Source organism: Rhipicephalus microplus, chromosome 1, assembly GCF_043290135.1.
Source record: "Rhipicephalus microplus isolate Deutch F79 chromosome 1, USDA_Rmic, whole genome shotgun sequence".
Lineage (NCBI taxonomy): Eukaryota > Metazoa > Arthropoda > Arachnida > Ixodida > Ixodidae > Rhipicephalus > Rhipicephalus microplus.
Window position 1 is genome coordinate 78278075 of NC_134700.1, and position 20390 is coordinate 78298464.

General features: G+C 43.2%; 1 protein-coding gene across 3 annotated transcripts in view; it reads right to left on the minus strand.

The window, feature by feature from the left end:
* Nucleotides 1-339: 339 nt before the first annotated feature.
* The window catches only part of LOC119177959 (uncharacterized), a 43971-nt gene continuing 23920 nt past the window's right edge, over nucleotides 340-20390 (minus strand). For 2 of the 3 annotated variants that reach the window (XM_075882023.1, XM_075882017.1), the window contains one exon: nucleotides 340-18860. In XM_075882023.1, the coding sequence (XP_075738138.1) occupies nucleotides 18606-18860 (255 nt within the window). In that variant the 3' untranslated portion in view covers nucleotides 340-18605. The remainder of the gene's footprint in view (nucleotides 18861-20390) is intronic. The other variant, XM_075882029.1, reaches the window with a different exon arrangement.

Sequence of the window (20390 nt, forward strand, 5' to 3'; positions counted from 1 at the left end):
GCAACTGATAGATTGTGATGTGTCCTCTTGAGAGATTACAAAGCACGCACCCATTGTACATATCCGCACATACTTCCTAGAACTACAACAAAAGTACACATGCCCTGAGTTCTTTACAGATGCCTCAAAGTCCAACACTTCTGTTTCATACGCAGCCATTGGCGCATCGTTCTCAGATACTGACGTCCTGCATCCTGATGCAAGCATTTTCACAGGAGAAGCCTACGCAATACTTGCAGCTGTTAAACACATTGCACATATAAAACTACAAAAAGCGGTAATTTACACGGATTCTCTGTGTGTGGTGAAAGCCATGAAAACACTTAAAAAACGCAAAAATTCAGTTCTTGAGTCCCTTTATTCACTCTTATGCACAGTCTACTCATCGAAACAGCATGTTGTAGTCTGCTAGGTGCCGGGGCACCGTGAGATACAGGGAAACGTTTTGGCAGATCAGCTGGCTGCATCCGCCAGCAACGATGCCGCTAATGCATCAATACCAATCCCTGCACTTGACATGAAACCTTTCCTGAAACGAAAACTCAGAGGTTATTTGCAAAACTTGTGGGATAGACACACAAGTAATAAACTACATGTTATTAAGCCACAACTTGGTCATTGGCCGCCCCTATCAAAATCGCGACATACAGAAGTGACACTCACGAGGCTAAGAACAGGGCATACATACTCTGCACACTCATATATTCTGTCTGCCAGTGATCCACCATTGTGTGCGAGATGTGGAGAACCACTTACGGTTTTCCACATCCTCGTCCAGTGTAATGAGTTAGGCGCTCTAAGAAAAAAGCACTTTTTACTGCCCTACCGACAGCAGCTCCCACTACACCCTTGGATACTTGTCGGTAGAGATTCGATTTTTAAAATTCATTTATTGTTTACGGTTTTTAAATGATGTACGCAGTTTTCACTGCATATTTCAAGGTGACTACATCTCCGCCATAGTCTTATTATTGTGACCTTTTGACAATCACTCTCACTGCACATATTTCACGCCACTGTCATGTTTTTAATACTTATGCTTTTACCCGCATTAGCGCGAGGAAGTTTAAGGCCCCTTTACAGCCACTCATCATTTACAATATTATTGTTCATATCTCTAGTCTATCGAAATGGCGCTCTTTGGCCATCAATTGGCCCTTCCGCCATAAAGCGCCACACATTATCATCAGAACCTGACATTCAATTGAATGGTGAACGTCTGTCTGTTAATGTCGAGCATAAATTCTTAGGCCCAATTTTGGACCACAAGCTAACCTTCATACCGCAAATTAAGTATCTAAAAACAAAATGTATAAAAGCCATGAGTTTTCTGAAAGTGTTGTCACGCACTACGTGGGGTAGTGACAGGCAAAGGCTCATGAATTTGTATAGGAGCCTCATTCGCACACGCTTAGATTATGGGGCCGTTGTTTATCAGTCTGCGACTCAAAGTGCTTTGAAGATGCTGGATCCTGTGCACCATTTGGGCATCCGCCTTTTTAAGGGTGCTTTTCGCACCAGCCCTGTAGAAAGCCTTTACGTTGAGTCAAATGAGTGGTCGCTTCATCTGCAAAGAACTTACATGTCCTTTGTATATTTCCTTAAGGTGAAAGCAGACATGAAGCACCCCTCATACTCTACTATTAATGATTTGTCGAGCTCCATTCTGTTTCAAAACAGGCCTTCGATGAGACAGCCCTTCTCAGTTCGCCTGAAGGGTCTAGCTGAAGAAACTGGAGTGTCACTTGAACACAGTTTAATGGCTCCTGTAGCATACCCGCCACCGTGGCAGTGGCAGACTATAGACTGCGATGTGTCTTTCCTAGAAGTTACAAAACATGCGCTTATTGCCTATATCCGAACATACTTCCTAGAACTTCAACACAAATACACACGTCCTGAGTTCTTTACGGATGCCTCTAAGTCTAACTCCTCCGTGTCCTACGCTGCTGTTGGCCCTTCCTTTTCGGATGCTGGCCCTCTACATCCAGGCACAAGTATCTTCACAATGGAAGCTTACGCGATACTTGTGGCAGCTAAACACATCAAACAATTACAAATACAAAAAGCAGTAATTTATACAGACTCCCTCAGTGTGGTAACGGCTCTGCACAGTCTTAAAAAACAAAAAAACCCTGTCCTCGTTTCACTTTACTCCATTTTATGCACCCTCTGCACACTCAACAGACATGTTGTGTGCTGGGTGCCAGGGCACCGTGAGATTCAAGGCAACGTGATGGCGGATCAGCTTGCTGCATCAGTCCACAAAAGCACTGCCACTACACCCATATCAATCCCGGCTTTTGATCTTAAGCCATCTCTCAATCGAAAGCTCAGGGACTACTGGCAGAGCAAGTGGGATAGACACATACAAAACAAACTACTTGTTATAAAGCCACACCTTGGCCATTGGCCAGCAGTATCAAAATCACGTCATACAGAGGTAACACTAACGAGGCTCAGGATAGGACACACATACACGACACACTCATATCTTTTGTCCGGTGGCGATCCACCATTGTGTGACAGATGTGGTGAAGCACTAACAGTTCTTCACATTTTAAATCAGTGCAAACAATTAGACACTCTAAGAAAATAACACTTTCCATTACCCTACCGACAACATACCTTTACACCCTGCAATGTTCGTCGGTAGGGAAACACTGTTCACTCATAAATCGGTGCTAGCTTTTTTAAGAGATGTTCGTTTTTATCATGTCACATACCCAGGCAATGCGTAGCGCGACCTCTCAAGAGAGGTTGCTGCTGCAGTGACTACATTGAAAAGCACTTGCCTCGCAGCCCTTGGACACAAGGGCGCTGATGAGGCACTTGTGCTAGTGCAAAATATTTTTACACATGTTTTTATTATCAAAACCATTTGTCACCAATTTTTACTATCCATTTCACGCCACTGCCACGATTTTAATACTTATGTTTTTACCCGCATTATAGCGAGGAATTTTAAGGCCCCTATACAGCCACGCAACATATCATTGTCCAACTCTAGTCAGTGAAATGGCGCTCTTTGGCCATCAATGGGCCCTTGCGCCATAAAGCGCCACACATCATCATAATCATTTCACATACCGGACCACTCTGCATGAAGCAACAGGTTGTAGTCCCGCTGAACTTCTCATGAGCCGGAAGTTGAAAACGGCATTGGATTTACTACGGCCTGACTTACGGACCACGGTGATGTCTCAACAGATCTCTCAGAGTCTCCGGGTCTTCAGAGGATCGGCAGGAGCCGTGTAGCCACACCACCAGGAACAACTGTTTTTGTTCGTAATTTTCGTCCAGGTCCTGCCTGGGTACCTGCAACCGTAGAGGCAGACAAAGGGTATGCGGCAGTGCTATGACTAGCAGATGACATGATCATGGTGCCAATGGACACGGCACCATGATCATGTGCAAGCAGTGCCGTGGCAGCCTGAGCTGTCAAGGTATTCTGGCCGCTCCCACACAGACCCTCCAGATGCTTCAAGCGTGCAAGCAGCTGTGGCTCTGGTTGCTGCGGGTGCTGCCATGTCCTACGCACCAAGAGAGAACACTGGTGCCCCTGCAACTATGGGGGTTTCGTCTGGGGAATTCGAGGACACATGTGTCACCAGTGATCCGGGTGGTTGTGCCAGTGCGCCAGTAGATGCCCCGAAGCCAGAGGCCCTTTCTCAGAGTCCAGCAGCTCGCGAGTGCAGAAACCTATTATGCGCTATGTGCCCCAGTAGTCGAGCTGAACTCTCTGCTTGCCCATTGTAGCACTTGTTGTTCTCGTTTTTTTTTTTTGTTCTTTCGCTTCTTGTGCTTCTTTTTGTGAAGGGGGAAGGAATACCATGTTGCTGCCATCAGCCTAAGCGTTTTCACATAGCGCCACAGGATGGCGCCTTTTATCGCTCTTATAATCATTGAAATAAAATGCTGCTGGCCGCATAAGACAGTCAGCATTTGAACTGAGCCTCGTCTGTGTGCTGTCTCGGGAGAACATGACAGGCATATGCCCTAATGGCATTTTGCACTTGCGACGTAGTTCTTTATATTCTTGCTCAATGAGTGTGGCCGTTTTTCATTGGTCGTCCAGCCGCCATTCGCCCCGAGCCTCTTGATAAGCCTGGTCGCCGTCTTGACAAGCTTGAGGGCTGGACCTTAATCTTGCGTCCGTGCCTTTTGATGCAAGCGCAACTTGCCTTAAATCTAAGCAAAAGGTCACGGACAGCGCTGTCTGTTGTGATCTTGTTCACTTCGGATGCAAGGGACCGCATTAACACAGAGGTTGATGGTGCTTTAGAAGCCCTTGCGCCCAACTTCTCCATGGCTTGCATGAAAACAGCATAGTCAACCTCGGGCGAGCCCTACAGAATATTTCTGGTATGAGCCATCTATTCTCGCACAAGCATGCAGGTTGTGAATTTGTTGTGTGCCCAGAAACGTGGGCACTAGAAAGCAAAATTTTCTGACATTATACAGCCCTAAAATGACTGGTGGTGGTGAATGTTTACATTTTTCTAAGTGTGCATGACAGTTTATTTCCACAAAACAAGGATCAGGCTAGTATCAGTGGTTCATGCATTATAGAAATATGGCCTGTAATCAATTTTTACTGTGTAGCATGGCTACATAACTGTTATTCAGTGATTGTGAAAGTGATGCTGCCTTCATATATTTGGCGCTGAAAAAATGTGCAGATAAACCTCAGCATTTGTTGGAAGAAACTGCAAATTGGAAATCGCCGTAACAGAGCAGCATGATTGAATGCGACTTGAGGAAGAGGACAAAGCACTAACTTCTTTCATTTAACAGACTGGGTGTCTCTTTACTAGATCAACTTCACTTTCACTGCTTTGAGTCCTGTGGCATAGCTTGGAGGAAATCTTAATTTAGCAAGAGTCCCCCCATTGCCCCCCCCCCCCCCAAATTGACCTGTTGGCATGAAGTAGCTACTGAAAGAACCACGTGTTTCAGAAAACATTCTGGATTTTTCCTAGAATTTATTTTGACACCCAGAAAGACCTTTGGTGTATTTTGGGCACTTGCACTGCTTTTTTCATAGACATACACCTGCATCTACATAACCAAAAAACCCCATCACACAGGACATGTTTCCTGAACTTTATATTGCCAAGTATGTTGTGGCACTGCATCTCTCACATCACCATTAAATGTGCCACTACACACACAAACAGCAGCTTTTAACAGCAGTTTTAATTAATCATCATTATTCTACTGAAGTGGTTCTGTCCTAAGTAATAAATCGTCAATAAAGCATTTGTAGGCAACCATGCAGGGCATCTAACTGGTACTTTTTGCAATGTACTAATTGCTTAAGTTTTTCAAGTGATAATGGAACCCCTCAAAATATAAAAAATTACCACTTCACAGTGCACTTGTCGGTATAATCAAGCAGCCCCTTTGAAAAAGATTCCTCTGAATTAGATGAAGACTGCATCTTTTAGTCTTAACCTACGTGCAGTCTTAGAAGTGTGGCGGTTTGGGCTTTTTGGTGTGACATGAAGATAGTAATAGCCCGAGAATAGAACATCTGCTTCGTGTCCCTTTGTCGTCGTTCTATTCTCGCGCTATATACCTATCGTCATCGCTACGTGCAGACATTGTGGAAGTTGCCCCGTTGCACTGAATCTAGTATCTAAGGTACTCTGCTGCTGACCCGCCAGTCGTGGTATTAAATCCCAGCTGCAGTTGCTGCCCTTTAGATGGAGGCAAAAATGCTGTAGGCTTGTGTGCTCAGATTTTGGTCCACGTTAAAGAACCTCAGGTGGTCTAAATTTCCAGAGCCCTCCACTACAGCGTCTCTCATAATTATATGGTGGTTTTGAGACATTAAACCCCACACATCAATCATCATTGTGGCACTTGTGGCGTGGAACTAGAGAAAGATTTAAAGAATCATCGACATGTTTGAAATTGGGTGCTCAAAAATTGTGATGAATCACCGAACCTTCTTAGAAACATCGTCTGGACATATCAAGGCAATTTTCGCGAAAACTACCTAGTTAATCTGGCTGCAAATCTGGCCACATTGGGTAAAGTGCGCTCGTACCATTACTAGCGGTGGTGGCTAGAGGGGGAGGTGGTGCGAGCGGCATTGCGGCGGCAGAGAGAGAGCGCTGCCTTTCTTCATGAAACGGCCGCAGACACACGGCGAGGCTGCTGCAGGCAGTTCGATGCTTGCCGCGGAGAGCTCACGTGCTTTCTTTCGTGCTGTGCCTGTGCCGCGTTCAGTCGTGTGTGCTACGCCCGTTCTTTTCCGAGCCATTTTACAAAACACGGCGTGGATTGTTCGTGCAAGTTTTCGTGCGTTACCGCCAACGCTATGGAATCGGGCGTCAAGAAGAAGAAAACGACGCAGACACACTGCTTCGCACACGGCTGCTCGTCCGGCTACCTCTCGTCGAGGAGATCTGGTCAACGTGTGTCGCTGTTTTCCGTGCCGAAAGAGCCTGAACGCTTAAAAGCATGGTAGCGTGCAGTGCCACGTGCAGATCAAGTCCTCGACGCAAGCACAAAAATCTGCGAGCTGCCTTTTGATGAGCAGTATATTGCGCGATCGTTTACGCACACGATCAACAGCGTGACAGTGATGATTCTTTGCGATTGACCTGTGCTGACAAGCGATGCGACTCCGACTGTGTTCCTCAACCTCCCTCAGTATTTGTCGAAGAAGGCACCCCAGAAAAGAAAGTCGAAAACGTCGACGTGTGGCCTTCCTGTGAAGTCTCTGAGACACGAGACAAGTAATGCCGCGTGTACTGACGAGGTAGACGTTTTAGAAGAAAGAAGTGCGTCGCCCGAAGTAATCTCCCCAGTGCTGCCTGATGTGGGGAACTGCCGACTGCCCAGCGCTTACTGGACGCGGCAGCCAATTGCTGGAGAGTGCAATGTAACGACCTTCACAGTATGTGCACTGCATCGCGAAAGCTTGTATTTTGAAAAAAGTGGTATTGTTCGTTGCGAATGGCAGTTCAGTTCACACGAACGTTTTCGTGCAAGCCACAAAAGTAAATTCACTTGAGATCTCTGACGTGCCAATGGCTGAAGATCTGCTTCGACATGTTGATAAGATCATCCCATGCAAAGGATTTGGAGAAGAAGGCGAGTTCAGCCCCAACCCGAAGCGCAAAGAGAAGACGCATGGCAGCAAGGTATTCAGTGCTTCTTGCTTCGGTGTTGCACAGTCAGCAAAGCAGGCATGCCCACAGTGCAAGTATCTCCGGAAGCTCCTGCAGAATAAGGCTTCCTACAGAAGGAGAGGTAATACTCGTGGTTGGAGAGCGTCATACAAGCTAAAGCTTCGAACTGCGCAACTGAAAAGAAGCAGGCTCACAATTCTCAAAAAAAGTATGTGATCCAGAACCTAAAGAAAAAAAATGCGCAGATCAACTCAGAAATGTTTGAGAAAGCATTGCAAGCTCTGCCTGTAAAGCAGCAGCAACAGGTCAGGGCATGTCTGGCAGCATGCAAGCGCAAAAGCATGAAAGGGATGAAATATGAGGCAGAATGGGTATTGGAATGTGCAGTCATGTGCATGAAGAGCCCCCGGCTCTACAAACACATAAGAAAGTACACAATCATGGTTCTGCCCTCGTTTACATCCCTTCGCTGTTTCCTGAGAAAGTACAGAAGTGGGTTTGAACTGAGCAGCAAGTTGTTGGCTGCTGTAAAAGAGAAAACCAAAACAATGGACCCTTCGAAATGCCATGGCGGACTTCTGTTTGATGAACTGAAGCTCTCCGAAAATCTCAGCCTTGCATCAAATGGGAAAATTGAAGGCTTTGTGGATCTCGGTGAATTCACACCTGAAGACCAGCTCACTTGTGACCACGGTCTTGTGGTGATGTTTCAACCGTTTAGTGGCAAGTGGCACCAAATTGTTGGTGTGTTTGCTTCACATAGCAATGTAAAAGCAGATATACTTTCCAAGATCATACTTGAAGCTGTGGTATTGTGTGAGAACGCTGGACTACATGTAGATTTTATAACGTGTGATGGGGCTGTCTGGAACAGGAGCATGTGGCATTCGTTTGGTGTGTGTGGAAAAAAGGGCAAGACAGTGTGCAGGAGGCAGCACCCAACTGATGCTAAACGTTTTATTTACTTCATTTCCGACTTCCCCCACCTTCTAAAATGTGTGCGGAATGGTTTCGTGCGCAAAGACTTCAATCTGCCAGAAGGACGTGCTAGTGTAGCCCATATTGTGCTATAATATGCGACGACAGGCATGACACCACACTTAAAGCAATGCCACACGTGAACCAGTCAGTTGTGCGACCCAATGGCTTTGAGAGCATGAGAGTCAACATTGCTTTCCGGTTGTTCAGTGATGAATTGCTCAGAGGTTTATTCTTGTACAAGAATGAAATAGAAAGTAGGCATGGTGATGTAGCTGCCACTTCCGGCTTTATCGAAAGAATGCGAGGAATAATCGAGGCCATGACATCGAGATGCAGTTCAGGCGCTCTGAGGCCAGGAAACACTCATCATGGTTCTATTGAAAGCTTCCTGGAATATTTGGATGAGTGGGAAAGAGCAGCTACATTCGAAGGCTATCTAAGCCAAAGCACAGCTGAAGGCCTCCGGGTCACTCTTTCGAGCACTCTGCATTTGTTGGATTATGTAGTTACTAAGCTTAACTACCATTACCTTATGGCAAGCCGGTTGTGCCAAGACTCAATTGAAAGGCTTTTTGGGATTGTGCGACAAATGTCAGGGTGTAATGACCCCCCTACTCCGAGCCAGTTTTTAATCTCAGTAAACACACTAAGTTTCCAAAACCTCGTTAAGTCGCCTACACATGGAAATGTGTCTTCAGGATTCTTGAGAAACTTGGTAGGAACTGATGATGTCAGCAATAATCCTCAGCAAAGAATCGATGATTTTCTTGACATAGGCAATCTTTCTGAGGCTCATGACGTGCTGAATGGTTGTGACCTCCTTGGCCACATTTCGATGGTTGTGCAAGCCAGCGACTCGAGGCTCATATATTACATGGCTGGCTATGTGGCAAGGCGAAGTATTGCCAGCACCAAGTGCACGGATTGTTGCCGACAGCTGCTTCAAGAAAAGGATGGGTCACCTCCAGAAACAGCATCCCTCACTAAAGCAGTAGACAGGGTAGGCCTTTTATACCCATCAGAGCAGCTAAATTCACTTGTGACAACACTTGAAAACACATTTACACGCTGCTTTAGTTTAAAGCAGGTGAACAGTGATAGCCTTATTGAGTTAGTTTCATTCCTTCAGCTCGCAAAGCTGACTCTTCTTGGATGTGCCAAGCACAGCACAATTCTCACCAACAAAATAACCAAGTTTTACGTGTTAACTAGGCTTCATTTCCAAGTGAAAAGCCAGAATTCTTTACGAAGTGAAAGGCAGAAGCGAATGAAATTGCTGAAATTGAGACCTGTATTGTAATGTGGTTGAGTGCTTCTATTTTGAATTTTTTTCAGCAAAACGTTTTTGCATCAGTGCCATAGCACGATAACAATGCTGCTATTGGTTGTGTTTGTGGATTGTAGTGTCCCATCTTGTAAAACAACTGGTCCTAGTCTTGACGTCATCTACTCCCCATGCCCCATGCATCATTCCAGTGTCCAAAGAAATCTCATGAGTACTAGCAGATGCTTTTTCTTGATTTTTTTGCAAGATACGTCACACTATTTGTATTTGCATTCCGTTAATATGGCACTGTTTAAGGCAAAATTTCTGTGATTTTTCAATATAACTGTGGGTGATATTTTATTTTATTGTATGTTCTGTTTGTGTTAGATTTCGCTATATGTTCTGTTTTAATTTGTTTTATTTGTGTATGTGGAATGCGTTTTCTTGCTTCTTTTTGGCTTCGTGTATGTTGCTCAGATATGAATATGTTATTGTAAATTAATCTTGTATGCAAAATAAGTGTTAATCTTTGAAGTCCGCCTGTAGTGAATAAAAGCGGTGTCGTTTGACACGAGCAGTGGCAATCAAACTTTTGCAATATCTCGATAATAGTCTTACACCTTAGCCAAGCCATATCTTTAGCGAGTGTGGGTGCTATGAACTTCAGTCGCACAGCGCACACTAGGACGACAGGGCTACCGGTTCCAAAAAGCAAACACTCTTAGCCAAAAGTGAGTGCAGTGAAATAAATTATAAAATTACAGGGACCATAACGCAAGTATCGGATACTTGTACCGCATCAGAGCGGTTTTGAAAGCTTAGATGTATTGTCGTGCTCATTCCAAAACGAGCAGCCGATAATGAAATGAGCGCCGTGTACGCAGTAGATAGAAGGCCGCGGCGGAGGGGCATCTTATTACGAGCCGCAGCGCCACAGCTACGTGTCATGGAACGGCGGATCGCCTTTCGCGCCGCGCTCGCGCCACCTTCCCATCCAGCCACCATACTAGCGGTCGTGCAATATTGATACCTCTGTCACACGTGGCAACTTAAGTGCACCTTGAGCGAGTGTACATACGCTCACGAAGTGTCATTTAGGAGGCTCGCTGCGCTACACAAGAAAGGGAAGTGTACTTTGGAAATGACAGCAGTGGCAATTGATAGATTTGTAGTACAACTCACATTTGTTATTTTTACGCCTGCATCTCATCGCCGGACCACGCTGTTATGGTGGCTAGCCACCATAACGCTGTCTTTGTGAAAGTAGCACCTGTGGCAGACGCTTCTTAAATGACTAGAGAACAACTCACCTACAGATGTGCAAGTGTGCCTAAAAGTAAACAACGTGATGGACGCAGCCATTGCACAGCATGTGCTTCCGCATCCCCTTAGTGGATGTGGCCGCAAACTGCCTGACAGTGAGAGTAACGAAGCTTTTAGATGCGGAAGCATCTTATACTCGCGCCTTGTAGTGCGCCGTTTGCGCCGTCCGCGCCGCTTCTCGAACATTCGACAGCTGACGCGCGCGCATGCGCCGTCGCGCCGTCGCCCACTCTTCCACCATCTGTGCATCCCTTCCTCCTCTACACACCGCGCGCGCTTCACTCCTCCACCATCTGTGCACCCTTCCTCCTCTACACACCGCGTTCAACATCTACAATTCTCCTGATTCTCCAGTGGACGCGCATGTGGCGTCGCGCTTCGAGAACATTCAACAGCTGACAGTGCATGCGCCGTCGTGCTGTATATATACTCAAGGTCGGCGCTCGCTCGCTCAGTTGCCGCTCGTCGGTTGGTTTGTACAGCGCGTCGACGTCCAAGGTCGCGGTGAAATGAATTCCAACGAATCCACAAACACAATGATCGACGTCCCTTCGACCAGCGCCGCCCTTTCGCATACGTGTGTACGTGTTCACTCATTTAACACCCCCTCCTACAACCACGTTAACCAATTTAGCCATCGACCCAAGTAAGTCGCAATTTAACACCCCATTTCACAACCACGTTAACCAATTTAGCCATCGACCCAAGTAAGTCGCACTTTAACACCCCGTTAACCAATTATATGGTCCGCATCCTCCTCAGTGTTCCTCCGAGGGAAGCTGCGGGCAATTTTTTCGTTTTATTTTATGACTTGTTTTAATTCATAGCAGTATTCCTCATGACAAAAACAATGGTTTAAAGAATAGTATGAGCGCCGCTAGGCAACGGCGTATTTCTGTACAAGCCACCGGTACCGAGGCTACAGACTTGTCGCAGTTAAAGTGAGCTAGAATAGAATTTTAGATCACTTTATCGCAGAGAAGCAGTGAAGTGAGATTGGCGAATGCACTTGGCGGCAAGTTTACTTTGCAGTGAGTGACACTGAACTTTCTCGTGTGACAGTGTGCAAATGACGCAACGAAGTGTTCTCTGTCAAAGTGCACATAAGTTGCCGCGTGTGACAGGGGTATTGGTGTAAAGTTTGTGGTGGTGGCACAATTAGTTCCGTCACGTTCAATGAGACACCAACTGCACAGCATTGTGTGGATGAAATCATTGAAGGAACGGTGGGTGGCTTTCACAGGAAAGTACTGCTGTCAAATCTTCCATTTCTGTAGTACAAGGGGTGCTCCAATGAAAAATGAAACATCATAACAGGACCACAAAGACGGATGCCCATTCCGCTATAGGAGAATGTACCCAGACATCTAGGGATGCGATTGAAGCCTCCACTGTGGGTCAGAGCTTACAAGATAAGATTCTCATTCCAAATTTTATGATTGAGGAGCAGCGAGGTGTTAACAGATTTCTGATAGTGGTAAGTGTTAAACCGGTCACATAAACGTAAAAAATTTTGTCACATGATGGATGCAGATGTCAGACAAGCTCAAGGCAAGGAGGATGTCTGCAGCAGAATCTCAGTGTAAATCTTCAAGAACGCACTGAAGATGTGATAAAGCGTGTGCAGTATTGCGTTGTTGCAGAAGGAAAGCTATACAAGCACGTTTATAGGTGGTAGCAAGCGTTCAACAGTACTCGCGAACACACCAATGATAAAGCAACAGTGAAATATGACTGATTCCTTTGTTTTGAACCCACGTCCTACTTACCAAACCAGAACATATGGCAATGGAAATTTAATTCAATTTTGTCTTTTCTCTACATGTCTCATTTTCCAGTGTGTTTATTTTAGTTTTTTTTTTCTGATGTGAACTTTTTATTGCTGCACGTACTCAATAAAATGAAACCCCTCATTTTTCAAAGCTTCTGGCTAGAAGTAAAGCCATGTGTACACTCCTACATTGCCATGCAACCAGAGCTGGTATTTTGAAACATTTTACGTATATTTCATTGCTTATTGCATTTTTTTACATGACCAGAGCATGATTTTACCGCATTATCAAAGGTAAATTTTTATGAAGTAGCTAAGTCAGCCCCGAGTGATTCTTAAGAATTGTGATGTTGAACTGAAGAATCTCTACTAGGCTACAAAACTTGCTGTTGTGAATCTTGCGACACCTTTGTCAAGGTGATGCATTGTTTCTGTAGGAGTGTGACAAAAAAAGAACTTGTTTTGAATTGGTTTACTTGTGGGTTCTGCTTTATGATGCTGGTAGGAGCATTATTGCATCGTTTTTTTTTTATTCTTTTCCAAGACTTCTTGTTTGAAAAAATGAATATGCAATGGGTATTTGGTTAAAAAAGTAACCATGAGATTTCCTCCATGATTGCCTACAAATGCCTCATTGGCACTTTAAAAATTAGGACTGTATTTCTTGAGTTACGTATTTACAATTGCATAATAAAACCTCGTCAGTGAAACAAATAATAGTGCATAGTTAAACGCTCTGAAAAGCAGAGTACTAGGTTTGCTTTGGCTAGTGTCGGTACTCTTTATTTCAGTTGTTCTGTGCATTAGCTGGGACGGCCTGCATGTGTGCGAGTGTCACATTATACATATACATTGATGTGTGATCCCCTCTTCCACACCAAAAATTATTTCTGGCTACACTACTAAATTTCTTTGAGGGGTATGCAAAAAATATATTATTTAACAATCCCTTATGGTGTCTTTTTGCCATGACACTGTCATTGAATGAAATTTTTAATAATGGTATCAATTAGCAAAGTTAAAGCACCCAAGTTAAAATGATTTCAGCTTTTATTACTTTTCTGTATGCACCTTTTTTGTGGCAATTTTCTGAAGCAAACTAGTACTTTATAGTTGGACATTGCAGATGTAACTAATGCCACAATAATTCTAATGAAACCAAATTCCAGTTGTCTTATTTGAAACTACTTTAGATTCCATTTAGATAGTGTTCTACAAGATTGCAGTGAAAATAATGCACCCCACCTCCGGCTGTGAGGTCTGGCCAGCAGGTGGATCATGTGTTTCAGCAGGTGTCTCACTGCAGGTGGCACCTCCATCTGCTGCCAGCTGACTGGTCCCAGGAGGAGGGGAGGGTGCCCCACTCCCATGCTCAGCAAATGGCATGAAAAAAACCTTCAGGAGAGCATCAATCTCCTAGAGCAACTTCAGCGAGTTTCCTGCAGTCTGTTGATGTAAGCTCAGGACTGTTAGGGAAAGCACCATCAAAGGCCCGCTGTACAACTGCTTGGTGCTTGCAAAAGGCTCCTTGGTTGCCGGCGAAGCAGCTGCATAAACCTACATCTGCCCTTACCTCATACATCCTATTCCCCAATAAGCTTGACATCTTATAGACATTTTCTTCAATTTGGGTGATTGAGCTGTATGAAATTTCAGGCATTTTCTGGAGCAGGTGCTGAAAGCCAATTTTATGAGAATTTTCATGATGATTTGCATGACGCAGAAGCCTTGTTTCGAAGTTTTTTTTCCCAATTTTCTATCACGAATTCAATTAAGGCTACTGCGTTAGAAGCTTTGGTCCGGCTGAGGATTACATCTTTGAGGATCCGGACAAATGCCTCGGAATAGCTGTTGGTGTTCTGTCCTCTAGTAAATACCCCAGCTTGGTACAATAGCACCCACTCGTGTTCCCGTTCAAGGAGTGCCTCTACTCTTTGGATGTAGACAGAGATGCATGAGGCAGAGAGCGTAGATATGCCTTGGCTTCCTCTAGCTCGCTAGCATCCTTTGCGTACAGGATCCGAAACATATGAAACATGGATATGTATCAGCTAAATTTTAATGATCTTCATGCTATTTTTTTAGTGCAGTCAACCAGTGATTTGAAAAGCAATATTCTTGCCTGATTAGGTCATGAGAAATTGATTTTGAGAAAATTCAGTATGTTGAGCTTCTATTCTTTTTAGGTGACTTTTTAGAAACTACAACTTTCACTTGGTTGCTAGTCTGGAGCAATTATTGAACATAAATTACTTATTCATACAATGGGATAATCATTCGTTCTTTTTCTTGATATATGATTGCGGACAATCTGCAGCTGTGCAGTGCCATGCATATTTGAAGAGCCAAAAACGAGATGACATTTCGTAATGGTTGGTGGGAACATGAAGTGACATTAACTTCACAACAGTGTGTTGAGACCTGGTTTAGACCAACTGACGAGCTCAGTGTTACATCGAATTGCTCCATCGGCAAGATTTCATCACTGCACATACGGGGGCTGTTGGTCAGGTGTATGAAAGAGCCGCAGAAATTGTTTTTCGGAATGGAGGGTCTGCGCGGTGTGGAGAGCTGTAACATTTTAAAAATATGATTACCGCGGTCTGCTGTATGAATCTGCAAGCTTGTTTGGGGATGTTAAAATAGCCAGTGCCTGTTTACTGTACTTTTGAGACAAAAATTGGCTGGAATCAGTTCAGATGCTAAAATATGACAGGTGTGAGCTGCCATACACTTATAAGAACTTCTGCCAGAGCATGCAAATATTAAGTCATTGTCACGAGGTGCAGACACCAGGGGTACAGCTGCCTTGTTTCCTCTCACACTCGCTGTATATGATGCTATAAAGGCTCGATAATTTGATGAACAATATTTTCACTTCTGGGGAATGATGAGGTCATGTAATATGTAACAATAATTAGAAGATAGGTGGGGGGAAAAAAAGGCGTGCTGCTTACTCAGGCTTACTTAAGAAACATATTTGCTCTTAGGGCTCAATTGTACTCAGCCTCATCAAAGTTTTCATCAGGTGGATTCACTGGGACTCAGACTCATTAAAAATTTTTTCTGCAGGTATTACTTGGACTTGAATTTGCCAAAATATTATTTTGCCAGGCTTAAAAAAGTCAGATTCACTGCTCAGTCAGAGTATGAGCGAGTACATCATGAGTCCGCCAGCGTATATTTCGCCTGTTTTTTTTTTAATTCATGGTAGCGCTGCTCTTAAATGCCAATTCTCACATAATCACTGCTCTGTATAATACCTTTTGACCTCATACCTTCAAACACAAGTTATTAGTAGTTGGAGCTTGGTAAGAAAATTTTTATTGGGACGTGACTGGCACGAACTGTCTTTTCAGGAACATCCCATACGAAACTGTTTGGGGAAATCAATGCACCTTATCCATTTCTCATGCCTCTCTTCACTAAATATTGAGCTGGCATTTCAAAAATAGTGCATTGAAGTATGTCTGTGTTTACATTAGTTTAAGCTTAAGTTTATTGAAGGCTGATAGTAGCGTTGAAGATGACTAGACAGAACCATTGGTTGGCAAAAAATTGTAGAGCTCATGCATTCACTCAAGAAATATATTTTGTGCTTAGGGCTCACTCGGTCTCATTTCCTCAGCCAGGGTTACTCGAACTCGAACAAACTAAAATATTACTAATCTCAACTCTCACACTTGACTCGCAAGCTCAATCTGACTGTGAGCGAGTTTGAGTGATTCGACTAATAAGTGTTTTTATGGTCAGGAGGAATAATGTTGATTCACAAAGGCAGCAAAGTGTAATAAATGAGCACTGTTTGCAATGCCATGAAATGGGGGAAGTGGCAAGCATATTTATAGATAAAACGCATTCTGAGATAAATTAGTGGTAGTCACAATAATCAGTGATCAGCAGCCAGTTAGAGCCCATTCACTACGAGCTTCAAGAGATGTCTACAAAGTGTTTGTGCTTAAAGAAGTTGTGCTACCATTCCAAAACATTTTTTTTTGGTTCTGGTCATTGTGAGATGTCTTTTCATATCAATAAAAACAAGCTTGCTTTTTATCATATTAGAAGCTTTTTATTTTCAATTTGACTTTGTAAGTTGTGAAAAAATAATGACGGCTAGTGTCGCCCAAGAGTGATGTTAATCAGCCGATCGGTGCAAGGAAAATACCCTCGCAGGTAGACTTAGTTCACCTGAAAAGAAAACTTCAACTTAAAACTGTATTTTATCCACTTTTAAAAGCTTCTCTTTGAGCACAGAGGCAATTTTTTTTTAGTGCATTGGAAGACAGTGTAGAGTGCAACTGCTACTGTTGCCGCGTACTTGTGTCGTTATATTGTCTTGTTTGTAGGCTGCCTCTGATCCGAAGCAGTAAGGAAGCCTTTATTGTGGTGAAGCCGCCTTATGTAACTTTGAAAACTTACTCGCTGAAAGGCCGTCAGTGAAGGTGCTATGGTACTTCAACATTGCGTAAGTGTCATCAGTTATACATGCCACTCCTGACCTTAAATGAGCACTTTATGTCTCACTGCTGGCTTCGGCTTGTAGCTACTCATGTTACATCATTCGGATATTCATACAGGAACAGACAGCCTGATAGTGGGGACGATGATTTAAGAAAAGATGGAGACATTTGCATTGTTATCCGCATACGGCAGAGAAACACAAGCCTTGGGAGCATGGTACCAAGTGCCGTCGAATTATACGTCATTGAAGGATTAAAAAAAAAAACACTTGGGTGCAAAGCAGTGCCTAAACAGTGCAATTTTAGCTGGTACAGAGAGACTGAACCCAAAAGCAATGGTGTTACCATGATCAAGCGTTCTGCTGTTTCTTCTTTTCTGCCTTATCTGGCTGCCTGTGTTTATTTGTACTTCATGTTTTCTATATAGCACAGCACACTTCTTGAAATTTAATGATTAAACCACTGAGTTCTTGCTTGTAAATGTGCATTGGTGTTGAAGTCTCTTAACACGGTCGGTGCCGCGGAGTTCTGTCGTAAAGATTACGTTCAGCTTCGAGGAGGCATCTGCGTTGCCTGCCATGTAGACTATATGCAACATGTAAACATAACACAAAAACAAAAGTGAGCTTCTTGCCGTGCCGTTTTCTGTGAAGCCCGTCATTCATCAGCAGTTTAGCATAGCTTAAAACTGCTTTTAGCTGCATGTATCATATGAGTAGAATCAATATTGTTTCACGCCGATGCTGGCTTACCAGTGTAGCTGAAAAGGAAATTTACAATCGACTATAATGGTTTTTTATAGCTGCAATATAATAGGCTGTGGTACAGATATGGCTGTTATATCAGTTTGATCAATCACATGTTCTAAATGACAATTATAGTACTATTGATCAATCACATGTTCTAAATGACAATTATAGTACTATTTTTATTGCTAAACAAAAACTTATTAATCTTGCAAAAACTGCAAGAGGCTGCAGTTCATGAATGGCACTGGCATGACGACTCATCGCATGCAGTACCCACTGTTGAGGTTGTTCCTACAGCATTTCAGGAAGACGAAACTTAGGTAGAAAAAAAAATCGGTTTTAAAAAATTTCATTGGCTTTCTACAGAAGCCACTTTAAGGCTGGACGCTTCAGACAGTATGTTTTCATTACAAAACAGAATAGCAATTAAAGATGGTAGGCAGTTTCCTTAAAACGTGATAGGAAAGCTCTTACTTTAGAAAAATATGAAGAAAGAAAAATTTTAGCCTGGCAGACTGCAGTGTAAATTACCAAAAATATCATGAATATGTTGCAGGCAGGTAGAGAGGTGGCCAAGTTCAAAAAAATGTATACTTGCTAAAATCTGTGTGGACAGGACGATGACTCAAGAAGAGAAGGACACAGTATGAAGGCTGTACTGTGTCCTTCTCGTCTCGTGGCACTGTCCTGTTCATGCTGAACTTCAAGTATTTGTAAATTAAAATTGTCAGTCATTATAAGTTTGTGAATCTTGGAATATTACCACGATTAAATATACCAGAACATATAGTAGTAATAAACTGACAGTGGTTAAGAATTGAGCAAGCAAATGAAAAGCTGCATGAAATCTCTTCTCTCACTTTTTGAACAAATTTTGCCACGAATTCACAAGTAGCTGGTGTTCACAGATTAGGTATGTTCTTGCTTAAACAGCCAATTGTTCTCGACAGGCACTTTTAGCTTAGCTTTAACATTTATTACCTTCTGGAAGCTTGTTATAAGGTTTCGCCTGTCTTCTTTTCCAAGACTTGGTGCCGACATCAGCCAGCACCACTCCGCTTGCAACACATGAAAGATGAACAGCAACTGCTTTGATGACGGCCAGACGTCGCGAAGGGCATCCTTTTCAGGACGGGAATTGTCAGACATGAATGCTGCTGGCGCCTGCAGGTGAAATTAAGGCAAGTAATTTAGACTTTGAAGCATAAACCATCCATTTTCTTGATATATTGTTAGGCCATATCTATTGTGCTAAAATTATGTCATTTAATGCTGAATTTATTCGGAAACGGGCTATAACTGACGTGCTAAAATTCTGTCTTATCATGCTTTATTCACTTGGAAACATACTGAATAAACAGATACTTGTGTGAAACAATTTGAGAGTTTAGACTAAGAAAGTGTTATTTGATAAGTTTATTTATTTATTTATTTACAGTACCTACAGTGCCCGCAAGGGGCATTAGTGTAGGGGGGAGATAACGATTTCGAAATGCAGAAAGGCAACAGTCCATTAACACTGAGTTGAACATAAAAGAAATACAGATACATAATAAAGCATCCAATGGTGACACGTAATAAACATTGACGTGTGTGAAGGTACAGCAGCAAGAAAAAAATATGTGTATATATATAAAATGCATACGCACACACATATATATATATATATACATATATATACACACAGAGATAAAAGCAGGCGAAAAAAAGAAGAGAGAGCTGAAGCGTAGATCGCTAGAGAGATGAAACGAAAGTGTAGGCAACTTTAATGTGTGCTCAGGCTTTGATAAAATATGATGTTCCAGCGCAGTGGCGAATGTTTCCCTGGATGCAGCTACAATTTCATGAGGTAGTTTGTTCCATTGCTTAATTGATCGCGGAAAAAATGAATATTTAAAAAGGGAAATTCTGCTAGCGAACTCGCGCACTTTAAGGGGGTGATCAGTACGAGCAGATATATACGTAGGCTCAGATATGTAGTTTTCTTTGTGAATACCCATTAAACCATGGAATATTTTGTGAAACAGAGATAAACGTAAGAATTTGCGCCTGTCTTCAAGAGGAGGCCATCCTAAAGTACTCCTGATTCCGAAAGATCTTTTAGAAAAGTTGTAATCACCCGTGACGAAACGGGCCGCTCTCAGCTGCACGCGTTCTAGAGCGTCGATGTTCACCTTAGTAAAAGGGTCCCACGTGCTGCACACGTATTCCAAAAGTGGGCGTACATTCGACATATACAGGATTTCTTTCAGGCTGGCCGGTGCTTGTTTAAAGTTACGTCTTAAGAAGTTTAATCTGTTGCTGGCCTTTGTTACGATGTAATTTATGTGGGCATTCCAAGTCAAATTGCTGGAAAAAATTACTCCTAAGTACTTATATTCCGTTACAAGGGACAGCTGTGTTGTATTCATGACATAGCTTGCCATCAGCGGGTGTCTTTTGTTTGTGAATCTTAAGAGGTTGCATTTGGACAGGTTGAGTGTCATGTTCCAAGTCGCACACCAAGACATGATTTTGTTCAGATCATTCTGTAGCAGTTGACTATCTGATTCACTTGAAATTTCACGGTAAATACAGCAATCATCTGCATATAACTTCACACGGCAAGACAAGTGTTCAGTAAGGTCATTGATAAATATAAGAAAAAGCAGGGGCCCTAAGACGGACTCCTGTGGCACTCCAGATAATACAGAG